Raw genomic sequence first — 16,027 nt, 5'->3', positions numbered from 1 at the left:
ACACACCATCACATCTTTTTTTTCCACAAATCATTGGTTTATTAGAAAGGTTTTTTCCCTCATTTTACAGCATATATATATATATATTTATATATATATCTTATGTGACAAAGTTAAATACAGTCTGTTTATGCTCGTTAAGTAATGACAGGTTAATTATTTTTGCGCTATCCTGAAGTCAAAAAATAATCCCTGCCCACAGCATGATGGGGCCGGGGCATGGATGGGCCCTACGAAGCTCATCTCTGACAGTAACACTGAATTGTTTTGTATTTACAGGAAATTGAGTCCCTTTTTTGTGACTGCTGTCACTCTGACCTGCTCCAAGTTCTCGTTTACACGGTGAGGGAGCTCAGGGGGTTTTGATCCTTTAACTCTGCCTGGTCTGGTGCTGCACCCCAGGAGGGGACAGGAAGAGGATGAGGACAGGGAAAGGAAGGGGATACCACAAACCCATGCTGATCAGAAACCCCTGCAGCAGTGGTGGCCCAAGGGCTGTGACACCTGCAGGGCCCTGTGAGTGGGGACAGCAGCAGCTCATCCCCCACACTGGGGTGGGGAAGCTGAGCTGGGTGATGTTGGGAAAGCTGGGAAATCCCTTATGGACTGAGCTGGGGTCACCCTGTGTGTGGGATGGGAACAGTCCCAAGGCTCCTCCTGCACCAGCAGGGTCTGCACATTGCCGCTTCCAAAGTGGGGGGAAAAGGAAAGAGAAAAAAAAAAAAGGGTTCTCCATACTCTGGGAGCACCCTGAATTCCTGCTGCTCCCCAGGCTGCTCCAGTGCCCATTCCTACAGCAGGGAGGAATGCAACATTACCTGCCAGAGTCACTGCTACCCTCACACCCCTCACCTTGCCCAAGTCTCACCTGTTGATTTTTTTTCTCCTGCAAAATTCTAAATGAAGATTTTTTTTGTTTTTGTTTTTACATTTTATAGTACATAAAAACTTCAAAAATACATGAGCTTGATAAAATATACATGCTTAGCTGTTCTGCATCTAGCTGAAACTATAAATTGAACCTTTACAAGTGTCTTGGGTCACCTACAGCAAACATATTTACACAGAAGCCACCAGAACAAGTACCACTAAGAACTGGCTGTAAAAAATATTATTGCGATATACTACAAATGTAACCTTTGATAGGAGCTACAAAAAGCAGCATCTTTGTTTACAGAGTTCAGTGCAATTCTTTACATTAAAAAAAAATCCTATAAATTAATAAGGAAACCATCAGTGTTACAGAGGAAAGAACACGCTTTACATCCTGGTCATGCTCCCCTGTCCTCTGTATTGCTTCAATTCCTAACAGGATTTGTCTTCTCTCTCCCATCCCAGTGCCTCTTTCCCAACAGAAGATAGAATTCAGAGTGATTTTTTCCCCCCTTTCAGGAGAAGAGTGGTCAAAGCCCAGACTGGAATCCCAACCCCTGACCCAAGAACCTCTTTCCAGTCTGGGATATCCAGGCATGGTCCTGGCAAAGAAGAACGCAGATGTAGGATGGAGAAGGACGGGAGCTCTGGGCGCACACACAGAGCTCCTCCTCCTCTTTACACTAAGATCGTACTTCCACCTTTGCTGTTCACAGCAAGAAAATCCCACATGTGCAGTGACAGGGGCCAAGGAACCTCCTGCAATGCCTGAAAACCAAGGCCTCCAGCCCCTCCACAGCTGACAGCTCCCGATGTTTCATCGCCAATTACAAGCCAGATTCAATCATGCTATTTTAATTAGATGACTTCATTAAAAGGATTTTTAGAGATCCTATTAGTGTGTATGAAACCTCATTTATCATATACAAGGTGGCAGAAGGAAGATGACCAAATATAAGAATCCAAGGGGAAAAAAGCCTTTCCAAGCGTCTCGCTGTTCTAAAGGTGAAACGGTTCTTCCGGAGCGGTGCTGCTGCGTGCACGGAGCGAGACATTGCTGGGATACAGCCAACAACAGCCCAGCCCTCGAGCTTCCAGCTTCTTTGGCTGCTCAAGAGTGAAAGGAAATGCTCAGGCCTCACCTGCCCGCTGGCTCAACTCCAACCCCTTCCCAAAACACCAACTATTCTCCTTTCTCCGAGGTTCCTTCATTTTGTCCTTCATGTTCCATGGCTCGGTGGGTGCTGCAAGTCCTGTCCTGAGAAAATGGGGTGCAGCAGGGGGTGGAGGTGCAGGGCCGTGGCGGCAGCGGCAGCTGCGGGCCTCGGAGCCAGGAGGGTTGGGTAGAGAGCGTGAGGGACAGGGTGGAAGGTGAAGGGGCCTGGGTGGATGGCAGATGCAGGAATGATGTGGATGGGGTGACTGGCCAGGAACGTGGCAGGGTGCCCCGGAATAATTGAGTGGGTCAGGTGGGACAAGGAAATGGGTGTCAGATGTGGCTGGGGGATGTGGTGGACCTGAGCGAGGGGTTGTGGGTGTGGGTGGGGATGGATGCCGATAGCGGCGGCGGCAGCAGCAGCATGGTGCTGCAGGATGGCGTGCTGCACCGTTGTGATGGACGTGGCCGATGCTGCCGCCGGCTGCTGGATGTGGATGGGCTGGAGCGCAGGCGCAGCTGGCGCCAGGGTGGCTGAGGCAGGGAAGGCCTTGACTTGCTTGGCCAGCAGCTGCTGCTGGATGTGCTGCTGGGCAGCCTGCTGCAGCTTGCTGTACTTCTCCATCTCCTCAGGGGTGAAGGTGATGGGCTGGCTCTCCAGCGGGGCTAAAGAGGAATCTTCTCCCCCCTCCCGATCCCCTTCCATGCTCGGCTCCCCACTCTGAGGCACATAGCCAGGAAAGCGCTCCACATCTGGAACTAAGGGCATCATGCCGGTTTCCACCGGGACCGGCTGGTTGCCCCCGTCCATAGGCTCCAGCCCATCACCGTTGCTCGGATCCGAGAGGAAGTTGTGTGGCATGACCAGATCTCCGGAGCCAAAGCACTCAGGGAGCGCAGGCGTGTCCAGGGGAAGGGATGGCATCTCCACAGAGGCTTCATCACGTTTCTGCTCATCCAGAGGTTTGTCCTGAATTACCATCACCACATCTTCCAGGAGAGACTGGCCAGCCAGCTGACCCTCCTCCATGCCTTGGGAACCATCCTCAGCATCTGACAGCTCCTGCTCCTCGCCCCTCTCCAAGCCAGACTCCTCGTATCTTTTGGAGTTTGGTTTCCGAATGGTTGGCAACTTCCCAATTAAGGGCAGAACCGGTTTGTTGCCTAGGGAAGGAGGCAGTTTGGGGCCAAAGTAGCCCTGGGGAGGATCTTTGAGCTTTATACCCACCTTGTTTGCCCCTGACAGCACCTCATCAGTGACACAGGGCTTCTTCTCAACCTTCCTGGACTGCACCTTTTCCAGGAGGAGCTTTGCTGTGACAGAGTTCCTCTCCTCAGGACTGCAGTCCCCTTCTGAGACCCGCCCCGTGCCAGAGCTGCTGCTGTTCTGGGACATGGAGCCAGATCCTTTCACATCCTCTCCTTTGCCATCCTCCTTCTTCAGCAGCGACCCTTCACCTCGGCCTGTGCGGAAATAGTGGGGAGACTGGGAGCGATAGATCTTGGACCTGATGAAGTCCCTTCTGCCAGACCTTCGCTCCTCGGGGCTCTCGTGGCCCCGCGAGCCCTTCCGTGACAGGGACCTCTGTGAGTGGCTGCGGGTGCTGCGGCTGCGGTCCCGGCTGTAGCTGCGGCTGCGCTTCCAGCTGCGGCCCGTCACGCTGCGGCTCCTCCTCTTGCTCCGACTGCGGCTGCAGCTGCTGCTGCGGCTCCTGCCCCGGCTCCTCGATCTTGACCTGTCTCGAGGGTGGGTTCGGCTCCTGCTCCGACTCCTGGATCGGCTCCTGCTCGAGCTGTAGTCGTCCTCTGACGAGGAGTATTTGCGCCGCTTGGAACGGTGGTTTGAGCTGTTGTAGTCAGAGTCATCTTCTGAGTCCTGGGAGCGCTTGGAGTGGCAGCGGGAGCGGTCGCTGTAGTCGCTGTAGCTGTCATCCGAGTAGCTCCTGTGGCGGCTGTAGCGGCTGTGCCCTGAGGACGCGTCCGAGCTGGTGGAGTAGGACCTGTGTGAGGAGTGCCTGCGGCCTGAGCGGGAGCGGCTGCGCGAGTGCTCGCTGCCCGAGTCGTAGTCATCGCTGTACTGCGACGGGGATTTCTGCCGGCAGTGCTTGCCAGGGGAGCCCTCGTCGCTGTCATAGTCGCCGCTGCTCTGGCGGCTCCGGTGGCCGCTCCGGGCCTGGGACAGAGCTGGGCAGCGTCTCCTCACACCAGGCACCTGCTGCAGCTCAGCCTTGTGTCTTTTGCTGCTGTGCTCTTGGCAGGAGTTACCCCCGTCCTCTTTTTTACCACTGCTTCCCTCCTCAGCAGACAGGGATTTCCTCTGGGACTCCTGGGAGCATCGCTTTTTCTTCTGGAAATGGCTGCAGTCTTCAGATAGCTCAGGTTTCAGTGCCCGGTCTGACTCAGCTGAAAGGGAGGATTTACCTTTTTTGTGCCTGTGCCTTTTCCGTTTCTTGGGTTTTTCTTCCCCCAGCTCAGATTTCCGGGCCTTCTCCTCTGCTTCCTCCTTGTGTTTGCGTTTGTGTCTGCTGGACTTTTTGTGCTTCTTTTTCTTTTTGTGTTTATGGGACCTTCCAGATTTACTTTTACCCGTTATACTCTTACTGCTGTCCTCCCCCTCTCCCTTACCCACGCTTCCCAGACTGGACTCTTGCTTGCTCTGGGATTTGTTTTCCATTTTTTGAGCAGAACTGTTCCCTACACTTTCAGCCTCCTTGGCTTTGCTCACCTCACCAGGTTCTGTGCTCTGAGTGTTGTCCTTACAAAGCCCCCCTGGATCCTTGGATTTCTCTGCCCCTTTCCCTTTTGCATCCTTGTTACGGGAGAGCTTGAAGTCAAAGTACAGAGGGTTGCAGCTGTAGGACACAGAGGGCTCAGCTTTGGTGAAGATGAGCAGCTCTGAAGGCCACTGCAGTGTTGTGCTCTCGTCCTTACTCAGAACAGGGAAAAAAGGTCCCATGGGGTGCTTTGGTCCCTCAGAGCCATCTCTGCAGCTCGAGGCAGGAGGAGGAGCTTCTTTAGATGTGTCTGGCTCGGGGGGATTGCTTTCTGGAAGGTGCTTGCTCTCCTGTGTATTTTCACTCTCTGGGATGTCTTTTTGTTCTGTTTTGCCCTGCTGAGCTGCACTTTCAGTAGTACTCTGCTCCTTCTGCTGACCCGTGCTCTCAGCAGCCTTTTCTGTGTGCTTGCTGGATTTGGGTTTGGGGGGACTCCCCTTTTTCACTTCACGCGCATTTTTTTTGTTCACATTTTCCGCTTCCGTTTGTTCAGTAGCCTTCATGAAAAGCAGGAATTGAAAGTTGGGCTTTACTTTACAGTGGGCCGGGGGGATGTAGTGGTAATACTCTGGTTCCACAGCCGTTGGTCCATCTTCTCGCCTCATCTTCTTCAGTTTGGATAAGGTGCTGGCCAGAGCGCCGCTGTCCTTGTCATGCTGGTCATCGTCCTCTGCCTTGCCATCAGAATTACTGGTGCCTTCACCCTCCCCAGACTTCTGCAGGCTGCCAGCCTCCGAGGACCCTTTCTCATCACCTTTTGCCCCATCGGCAGAACTGGACTCATCCACATGGTCCTTGAAAACAGAAGCAATGGTCTCCAGCTTCACTGGAGTCTTCTTGGCGAAGGAAAAGGACACCCCGATCTTCTGCAGTGGAGTTCCCAGAGCGCTCTTAATGCCAAAACTGATGGCCTGTGTCCCCTGGGCAGGCGTCTGGCCTGGCACCACAGTGCCTTGTCCAGTGTTCAGGAAGCCTCTGTCTGTGGTCATCTCTGTGGCCTGGCCAGAGCTTGTCTGGACGAAGCCACTGTTGGCTGTGGAATCATCATCATCTCCACCTCCTTCCTCATCCACAGCCACCGTGGTGGTCCTGAACATGGGCCCACTTCCAGGAGCACTGGAACAGGGGAGAGAGAAAACACAGCTGACTGGTGTCCCTGTCCCTCTGCAGGAGGATCCCTCCCTCAGCAGAGACAATCTTACACAGTTCAAGTGCTCTTGCACCCAGACACATGCATTAAAATATCATTATACAGCCACTCAAAGTTTTTAATAATACTAAATTACTGAAGAAAATGTATTGCTGGATAAAGCAATTTGGGGATGCTCTGCATGATCAGTTTAGTGAATTCACTCCTACCAAAACCACACCATCAGCCCCAAACACCAGTGTGAAGCACTGTCCTCAAAGCCTGTGCAGTATCCCAGAGCTGGAATGCCAGCCCAGCCCAGGGCTGCAGCCGCCCGGGCTCCAGAGGTGCTGGAGACCACCCAGACTCACCACTCAGGCTGTCTCCTCTGCTCAGCCAGCTCGTGCAGGCGCCGCAGGGCTTTCTCCTGCTTCCTCTCATCTTTCCGGGATCTCGACGACACATTGCGAGCAAATTCCCTTTGCTTGAGATCTTTCAACCTCTGAGGCAAAAGAAAGCAGGGATGGATCAGATCAAAGCTGTTTGTGGTTTATCCAAGAGCAGCTCTTTGCTGTAGCATTGGAAATTGCAGTGTCAAGCCCCTCTCCAGGGACGTTTACTGAGCCAGGATGGAGCAACAGCATCTTAGCTCAACAAACCCCACGGAGCACACTGCCATCCTCCCAGCAGCTGAAGGAAAAGACAACTGGTGGTCATTTTTGGCTATGACTTCGAGTTCTGCGTTATACCCCTTTCCAATCAACACTACTGGTTTTCTTTAGCATGGACAACAAAGCTGATTTTGAAGCAACAAGCAAATTCTGGAAGGAAAAGGGGAAAAGAAAGGATTGTTTACTTTGCTACTCTTGCAGGGTGCAGATGTACTTGACAAACAGTGCATGACACGAATCAAGAGCATGGGCCAAAGGACAGAAGGGATTAGCTGGTGCCAGAGTTACCCAGGAATGACATCTGACAAAAGCAATGTACCATTACATTGGAAAAGGAGCCAAAAATCCCATGCAAATGATTTTGTAAGCAAATCCAGAATACAACATACACCACAACCAGTTACTTGTTTTCCTGACAGTAGTTCTGAGAGGGTCAAGAAACAAACTGCTCTAAAGGCAGGAGGGTCTCTTGGGGTTGAATACTTTGAGGGGCAGAAGCACTGAGTTCTCCAGAAATATTATCATGAGGGAGCAAACCCAATCCCAAGGAATTTCAAACATCCTAATATCACTGAGGAAGTCTAGGTAGCCAATTCTAATAGAAAATAAACACCCAAGACTTCAGAACATTTTGGAGAGTCCTTGTCTCAGAGCACTAGAAGAGGTTACTGGCTTTTCTTGGAATATATGTGGATATTCACAACATAGTGCTCTACAGAAGTTTAAGTAACAGAAAGCAGAAAAGACAGACCTCTACCATCCTAAAGGGACTCATTGTTCTTTTTTAGTGCACAATTCAAAACTCTTTCAAAGAACCCAGTTCCAGAACGCATCCTGTACTCAGCTTTTGGAAAAAGTTTCATGTTTTTCAGGCATTTCATGCAGAGCCTGGGAGACTAACGGGACTCAGAGCAAGAGTCACTTTGGAACAATTCTTGTACAGGATGTACAAATCACTGGTGAATTCTAAATACTTCTGGCTGGCTGACTCTGCCTCTTTCCTGGAGCAGCATCAGACTGTCACACACAGAAACAGTGGATCTGGAAACCAACCCAAAGTTCAGATTAGGGGAATTAAGCTGGCCCAATGTAAAGAGAACATTGCTTTGTGGAAAAGGGAGAGTTTGGACAAGACAGAGGATTCTCTTACCTAATTGTATTTACTAAATGCGGTTGATTGTTACCAAAATCAGAGGGGAGGACACACAAAAAAGATACAACTACAGACACCAGTAGAAAGAAACTCACTCTTGTGATCTGGACTCCCAAATTAGAAGGGTTTGCTTTCAATACATCAGCTGAAAATGTCACATCACAAAGAAAAAAAGAAAGTAAAAATATAACAAGAGTGGAAGAGAGAAAAAAAACCAACCAAGCAAGCATTACTAGAGAGCTGTGGAGGAGTGTGCCAGCTATTCTATGGAGCAGGAGCAGAGCCAGCAGAGCCACGGGACCGAGCTGGGGGCTGGAGCAGGGGGACACACAGGGACACGCACGGACACAGCAATGATCCCACCTGGAACAGCAGAGCTACTTTCACCAGGACAAGTAAAGGGCTCAAGGGTTTTGTGGTGTATGTTAAATGTTGAAGAGTTAATTTTTTTCCAAGAGGAAGGAAAAAAAAATAAAATAGATGGACTGAGCAATGCTATCAGCTTTTTCATGCTGATTTTGAAAGTGTGTGTGAAATGCTCAGGGAAGTTACAGCCACCAACAGCTGACAAAACTATTTAATGAGTGCTGATGCCAAGTCTCGAGATCACTCATCCATTTGGAAAAAAGTATGACCCAGCTATTTACACCAGAATGAACTGTGACCTTTCCCTCTCTAAAGGAAGGTGCAATAGTGCACTCAGAGCCCCCTGTGGCCCCAGGCACGGTCCTGATCATCCCCCAGGACATGACCTGGCCTCAGAGCTGTTGGGACTGATGCAGCTGCCCCCAGGCTCTCCTGTCTCCATTACATGGCAATGTGAATGCAGACACAATTAAATGTCCATTATGAAATGCTGACCTTTGTGCGTCTCTGTTCCCCCAAACCTCCCACTCTCAACACTTAAAATTTAGAGGTATGAAGCAAAATAACTACCCCAAAGCATTGTAACTCCAGAATATCCACCACAGCAACTCCCAGCTGCACGCAAACCTGGGCCCTTTTGGCTGACAAAGCACTGGCCCTAGTGTAAAGAATGCTGAGAATTTGGTCCTTCCAGAATTGGGGAAGAGTTGGTCTGGTTTTCAAAGACCAAGAGATCTCAAGGCTGAGTTTCTTTTTAATCACACAGGAGTCAGGAGGAAGTACTGCTGGGGAAGTACAGGATAGAAAAGCTCACAAATGCACTGTGCCAGCTCCTTGGAAATGTAAAATATGGAACAGAACATAGATCAGCTTCCTTGACTGACCTAAACCAACACACCTATCATCACAAATGACTCCAGGTTTGCAAGACACCTGGCTGGACTGCATTATTTTCCCTAAATGCATCCTGGGGGAGATGGGGGGGCAACAGGAGCCCACACTGCTCATCTGTAAGAACTACCTGCTGCAGGAATGAAAAATACCCAGAACTTTTCAAAATAACCTGTAACTCTCCCCTCACTTACTGTTTCAAATACATCACTGAATCTAGTGATTGATCCTCTCAAAGAGTAGATAACCAGTTCACTACAGCTATGCCCACCCTGCTCCCCAGTCCTGATTGGGAAGGAGCAATCCAAAGCCTGAAGCACAATCTGACTGGGTGAAGGGAAGCACATGGAATGCTGAAATGCTGCTCACACACTTCCAGGTCTCAGCCTGCCCAGGAAATTATTTCAACTAAACAGATATTTAAGCTCAACTTACACTAAAGAAACTTCCATCTAATCCTGAGAGAGTGTTTGTTATTCTAATCCCCCAAAAACCTCAAAATTACTTTTTCGACCACACCATATGTGTGGGTGTGAGGGGAGGCTGGAGGGGCATAAACTGCCCCTTCCCCAGCACCAGAGAAATTCCAACAAGGATTTAACACAGCCACTCAACCATTCTCAGAGAGTTTCTCCCCTCCATAAGGAGCCCTGCTAAGTTGTACTTTTGGGGTGTATCTTCTCTTTTTAAGTCTTCCCACTGTGCTTAGCAAGACAATGATTTTTTTCAACAGGATTAGAGCCACCAAACGTGTATTAAATCAAACACATGCTTCACGCGATTACAGGATTTCAAAATTAAGGGGCATTTTTAGCTCCATGGGCAGTGTGTTTTCTGAGGAAGCAGCAGTTTATCTAAGCAGCAATGTCCTTTCAAACTGCAGGATCATAGGGACCATAAAGCTAAGGAATATTCTGCTGGTTTATTACTTCAGTTGTCAGAAGGGCCACGCTGCAGTGACCAGCAGTGACACAAATCATGAGCACTTCCATAAAATTTCTCCAGATTTCCACATGCTGTAGGCAGTAGTTCACTACCTTCAGCCTTTCTGGGCTTTATTAATAGCTGCCACCTCCCTCAGCTTTGGAACAAAGAATTGTATTTTAAGTTTCCAGCCTTGTTTCTAACAAAATTCCAAGCTCGTCTCCGCCTTTCCACTGGAGTGCAAATCGAGCTCCTAAAGAGCAGGTCTGGTATCAAATCTGCAGCTACCTCTGGACTGCAGCACAAAGAGGCCACAGTGCTTGATTATCTCCCAATCTCTGCATGGCTCAGGAGGGGCCAAACTGGCAACCACCACCAGGACCTTCCAATTCTCACAAATGAGCTTAAAACAGCACTACAGCACTGCTGCAAAGCTCCTGAGAGCCTATCCCAGGCACAGCAAAGTGGGGAAATCCAGAGACAAGCTGAAGTCAGGAACTGTTGCAACAGGAAAACCACTGGATTATCACAGAATGTGATCCAATCCAGCTCCTAGCCCTGCACAGACACCCCAATAATCTCACCCTGTGCATCCCTGGGAGATTTGTCCACGCACTCCTAGAGCTCTGGCAGCCTCAGGGCCACAAAAAAACCTCACCACACCCAGGATTTTGCTATGAGATAGTACCAGGTAGGACCTCCCCAGTACCCAGCTAGGGTGTAGAGCTTTACAGGCTCAGGACCAACAGGAAACGGATTTTCTCCGTTTAAGGTGACAAAGCCACACAGCATCACTGAACTGAGGTCCACTGAGAGACATTCTTTGCCCTAAAGTGCAGAGCAGAAATTCTCACAAGACAAAAGCACTGTCACCAGACCTGAAGATGTGAGACTTTCATGCCAAACCTCATACTGAGATGGGTCAGAGCAGATCCACCTCTGGGGCTCAAGGCAGGAGGCAGCTCCCATGGTATTAGAGCCCCCTCCTCTCTTGCCATTGTTCTCATGTCTCTCTGCCAAGCCACATTAAATAAAATAATAATAATGTACTTTTCATTCTGCGCCAGCAGATTTCTGGCTTTCTGAACTTTTGATGTCTGCTCAATTCTTTGCCCCAAAAGCTTCTGTGAGTGAATGACATCATTAAACACAAGCTCAAAGGATGGCAACCTTGATCATTTTATTGAAGTGAGAACACAAGCCTGGTTTAATCATTGGTCATCAACATTCTTTGCATGCTTATAAATGAAATGAAAGGAACAGAGGGGAAATGGCCTGCAAATGCTGTTTTATTTCATCTTAATTTCCTCCCTAGAAGGAATCAATATTTTTCTTAGCTAGGTTAAGAAAAATATAGAATGGGTTGGGTTGGAAGGGACCTTAAAGCTCACCCAGTCCCACCCCCTGCCATGGGCAGGGACACCTTCCACTGTCCCACAGTGCTGCAAGCCCTGTCCAACCTGGCCTTGGACCCTTCCAGGGACAGCCACAGCTGCTCTGAGCATTTTGTGCCAGGTCCTCACCACCCTCACTGGGGAGAATTTCCTCATCATCTCTAACCCAAACCTACTCCCTTTTCAGTTACAACCATTCCCCTTTGTTTTATCACTCCACGCCCTTGTCCAGAGTCCCTCTCCAGCTCTCTTGTTAACTGGTGGGTTTTCTGAGGGCAAAGCAATTCTGGAGCAGAAGAACCTCCCATGTAACACCAAGTATCTCAGAGATTCCCTAGTCAGTCTTTTCCATTCAAGCTGTGTTTGGAGGCCCAAGGTTTTAGAAATCCCAAGTCTCCCCAAAACACAAAGTTCAGGGCTGGCATTCAGAGTATTCCTTGACCCCAGCAGTGACTGTCTTGGTAATTTTATTGTGCTTGAACAGATCCCTCCCTCTCAGCATGAGAAGCAAAGATGCAGCTACTTAGGGCACAAAGAGAACTGCACATCTATACTTTCACTTCTGAGTTCCACCCTCTTTCCCAAAGAACTTTATGGAATACACTCCCTTTGTTCTTTTACAAAGAGAATCTAGGCAGAATTAATCACCTACACCTCCAAACCACCACACACTTAGGGGAAAAACAGCTACATAAAAGCCTGCACTTAAATGCTGGTTTGTGTTCTCCCAGGGAACCTGGCACAGGTTCACTCAGGAACACGTTTGTTTTTCCAAGGGAATGCAGAAGGGAAATGTTTTGATTCTGTTGGGTCAGTGACTCAGTAAACAGCTTGAGCCCTCAACAGGCACATGAGCAGAACCAGGTCATGGTGGGAGGTTCTCCAAGTTCTTGGATTGTTAAAAACCCCCCATGGTAAAAGCTGACTGTAAATGCTACATAACTGACACACAAGGTAATTACAACCATAACTCTTGCAGGTTGCTCCAGGTGCTGGGCCCTGCACATCCAGGTTTATTTGACAGGAACACACAGACTGGGCACAACCCCGATAAGGGGCTCGCACTCATCTTCACACAAATCTAACACAAGGTCTTTATCTTAATGCCAAAATCCCAAACCAAATAAGGAGCTCTCACAGGTGTAATGCCTTAAGGACACATTCCCACTGAGTCCAGAGTGTTCTAGGACTGTGGGAGCTCCCAAAGATCAGGACATTTTGGATCTGCAGGAAAGCAGCACAAATATCACAAAATCACAGAATGGTTTGGCTTAGAACAGATCCTAAAGATTAACTTGTTCCACCCCCTGCCATGGGCAGGGACACCCTGCACTATGCCAGGTTGCTCCAAGTGTTTCTAACCTGGCCCTGAACACTTGCAGGGATATACACTGGGTCCATCTTCACCAACCAAGCCCCTTCTTAGCTGCAGAAATTTTCTTTCTACATTTGCCACCTTTTGCCTGTTAATTATTACTAATTATTACTAATTATTACTCTGTTGACTGTCAGGACACCATCAAGAGTGGGGCCCTTCACAGAAGGCTCAAAAAGGATCAAAATCCCACAGCTAAAAAAAACCACTGAAGACATCAGCAGCTGTACAAGAAGTTATGAGATGCAGCCTCTCCAGTTGCTCAATGAAGAGTGTGTGAGAGAACTGAGCTTATTGTCCCTCCTGCAGGGCCATCTGCACCCACTCCAGCTGCTTTCAGCCCCCTGAGAGGGACAGGCCATGTGCTGACCAGAGAGTGACTGGTCCTTAAAACAGCTGCACTTCTCATCTCAAGTATCAACCTAATTAAAAACAGCTCCAGAACAGCACTGCACATCTCCAACACAATGGCTAAAACATGCCAATGGTTTGGAAGAACAAATGCAAGGATCTTTTCCCAGGTTGTCTTTGCTGCCTTTTGGAGAAACTTGGTGTTGAGATTGATTCAGATGTAGCCAAATGGTCTATGAAACCAGGACAGGCAGGAAATAAAGAGAATAAACCTCCCCTTTAATTGTTTGGTGCTGACACAATTTTGGTGGGTCCAAAATTCATCCGGTTGGGATCAATACACTTACCTATCATCCCTGTTGGGCAATAATCCTGAGTTCCTTCCTGGAATACAAGACAGTGTCTTTATAACTCGGGAGTGCAAAGGGATCTGAGGATGGAACATCTATTTACAGGGACAGCCTAATGCTCGCTGAGCCACAGACGGATAACCAAACACTTCAACGTCAGGGGGATGTGGAACTAAAAATACTTAAAAGCAAAAATGCTGTGGAAACTGAGCCAAGAAAAAGGCAAAAAAATTAGCTCTGTTGCCTCAAAAACTACCAGTGAGACAACTAATCTTGCAGATGATTTATACCAAGCTGGGTTGCTGTAACTAAGATACTGTAATGGCCTTCCTTTCCAAGAAAGCCAATTGATGGCCTTTTAGGAAAAGTTCATGTTTTTTCTCAAAAACTTCAGGTTCACCTTTCTGCAACCTTGCCTTCTTGTCCAAAGAGACAAACTATAAAACATCAACGTGCAACATATCAAAAGCACAGCTTTTTTTTTTTTAACTATTTTAAAATTTAGATTGGACTGCTGGAGATGAGCCCTCCCTGGAGCAGGAGGGAGCACAGCAGTGAGATAATGTTACTTATGCAAATTCTCCGTCGTTCTGTCTCGGGGGTTTCAAGTTCACTCCCTGAACGCTGACCCAGCGGGGTCACACACATTTCAGCCCGACAAAGCTGGACAAGCAATTTTTTCCCTAAGCGAAGCATGATTGCTTCTTTGTTTAAATCCCTCTGTAACCAGAAATTAATGCTGGGTGATGCAGCCAGAGTTTGGAAGCTCATTTTCTCCGAAGCCTGCCTGAAGTGACTGCAATGGATGGAATTATCCAAGAACATAATTCCTCTCAAAATAATCAGCAGTACCAAGCAACCTCCAAATTCTTTCTCCTGATGAGATGACCCCACCCTGTGTGTGCACAAGACATTTTTCTCTCAGGCCACTCCTGCTGATGACTCCTTTTTTTTGTTTTCCACAGGTTGGTTTCCCCTTCCCCACCATCTCCAGCTGCAGGAGGAGCTCTGTGCCTGACCAGGCTCGTGTCAGTGCCCCATCAGTCACCAAGGGCTGAAGCAGTTCACAGCATCAGCACACCAAGAATGTGACACAAACAGGTCCTGCCACCTCCCAGATAAATGCAGGTCACTGCACTCAGGTTTCAGCCAAACTGACGGAGACCTTCCAAGGAAGTTCTCTGCTCTCAGTTGTCACGACTGAGCTCGGCCAAAACCAACCCCTTTGCCCAATAGCCCAATAACCAAGGGAATAAATTAATTTCTGCTCTTGATTCTACCAAATCATTCTGCTTTACAGAGCCCCACTGCCCTGCCATTAGAATTCCTGACAAGACTCCCTCAGTTCAAAGCAGATTCTCTGTCATATCCTACACTTAACACATACACACAAAAATCATACTCTAAAGCCACGTTCTTGTTTCTGAGCTGTTGTCACTGCTATTTTGCAAGCTCTACAGCACATCCTCCTCGAATTACCAGCATTTTGATGACTGTGTTATTAGAATTTATGACTAGGAACATCAAACCCTTTCTCTGAGCCCTTCCAGCCCTGGAGGAGCCCAACACTGCTATCTGCTGTACAGTTACATCTCATTTAGCAGCTTAAATGGTCAAACAGATCAGGCTAACACAAGAACTTCCATTACTTACTGTGCAGCATGAAGCACCCTGCAGACACTACAGTACATCCCTACCTTGGGAAAAAAGCGAGCTCCACCGAGACTCTGAACCCACCTTCTCCTGAGAATTACAGAATTTGGGAAGTGCTCCTTTCTTAGGATTCCTTTGACACAGCCCATTATTTCCTAGTCTGTTTTCATTAACTCCACAGAAGGTAAACTCAGGTAGTAAAATGCTCACACATGGGGAATCATCACTTCCCAAAGCTGTACTAATGCTACAAAGCAAGCTGGGAGCCATCCACCCCCAATGTACTCTCCTCAGTTTAATACCAGCACATTCCTGACCCCGGGTCTTTCAGAAGTGGGGCTCCTTGATGCCAACCATGGAGCAGGGCTTAGGGCTCTTTTGTTGTTTTGTGTTCTTAAATGAATGATGGGGGTAAAAATCTTACCTAGCGACATAAAACACCTATTCCTGAACAGTAAGCAAAACAGATACACCAGGGAAACTCCAAGTATTAACAACAAACAAGACCACCACAATGAACATCCAACTGATGAACTGTGCTCTGTACAACTAATTACCTGCTTGTGAGCATGGTCGTAAGAGTTGATGTGGTTGTCAAACTCTTGGTGCTTCTGATATTGCTTGTCACAGAGTTCACAGTAGAAGTTTGCTCTGAGATCTTCCAAAGCCTTGGCAATGGCCTTTTCTTTATCAACATAATCCTGAAAAGTTAACAAAAAATGCTTCTGTTATGTGTCCTATAGAACAGGCTGGAAGATGATGGGTAAGAAAAACAGTGCTTAACAAAAACTTAGTGCACATTGATGATATTTATTACAGGATCACTGAAGCTGGAAAACACTTCTAAGATCACTGGGTCCAACTTGTGCCCAATGCACACCTTGTTCCCAGCCCAGAGACCAAGTGCCCCGTCCAGGCCTTCCTTGGACACCTCCAGGGATGGGCACTCCAAACCTCCCTGGGCAGT

The 16,027-nt window shown here is 48.3% G+C and overlaps 1 protein-coding gene across 6 annotated transcripts in view; it reads right to left on the bottom strand.

Moving 5' to 3' along the window:
- Positions 1-1,635: 1,635 nt before the first annotated feature.
- The window catches only part of GPATCH8 (G-patch domain containing 8), a 53,686-nt gene continuing 39,294 nt past the window's right edge, over positions 1,636-16,027 (bottom strand). For all 6 annotated transcript variants that reach the window (XM_033079162.1, XM_033079166.1, XM_033079163.1 and 3 more), the window contains 3 exons: positions 15,618-15,761; positions 6,304-6,434; positions 1,636-5,919 (listed from right to left, as the gene is read on the bottom strand). In XM_033079162.1, coding sequence (XP_032935053.1) covers positions 2,094-5,919; positions 6,304-6,434; positions 15,618-15,761 — 4,101 coding nt within the window. In that variant the 3' untranslated portion in view covers positions 1,636-2,093. The remainder of the gene's footprint in view (positions 5,920-6,303; positions 6,435-15,617; positions 15,762-16,027) is intronic.

The sequence above is a fragment of the Catharus ustulatus genome, chromosome 23, assembly GCF_009819885.2.
Source record: "Catharus ustulatus isolate bCatUst1 chromosome 23, bCatUst1.pri.v2, whole genome shotgun sequence".
Lineage (NCBI taxonomy): Eukaryota > Metazoa > Chordata > Aves > Passeriformes > Turdidae > Catharus > Catharus ustulatus.
The sequence above is the reverse complement of the archived record's forward strand: the minus strand, read 5'-3'. Positions and strand labels throughout refer to the sequence as shown.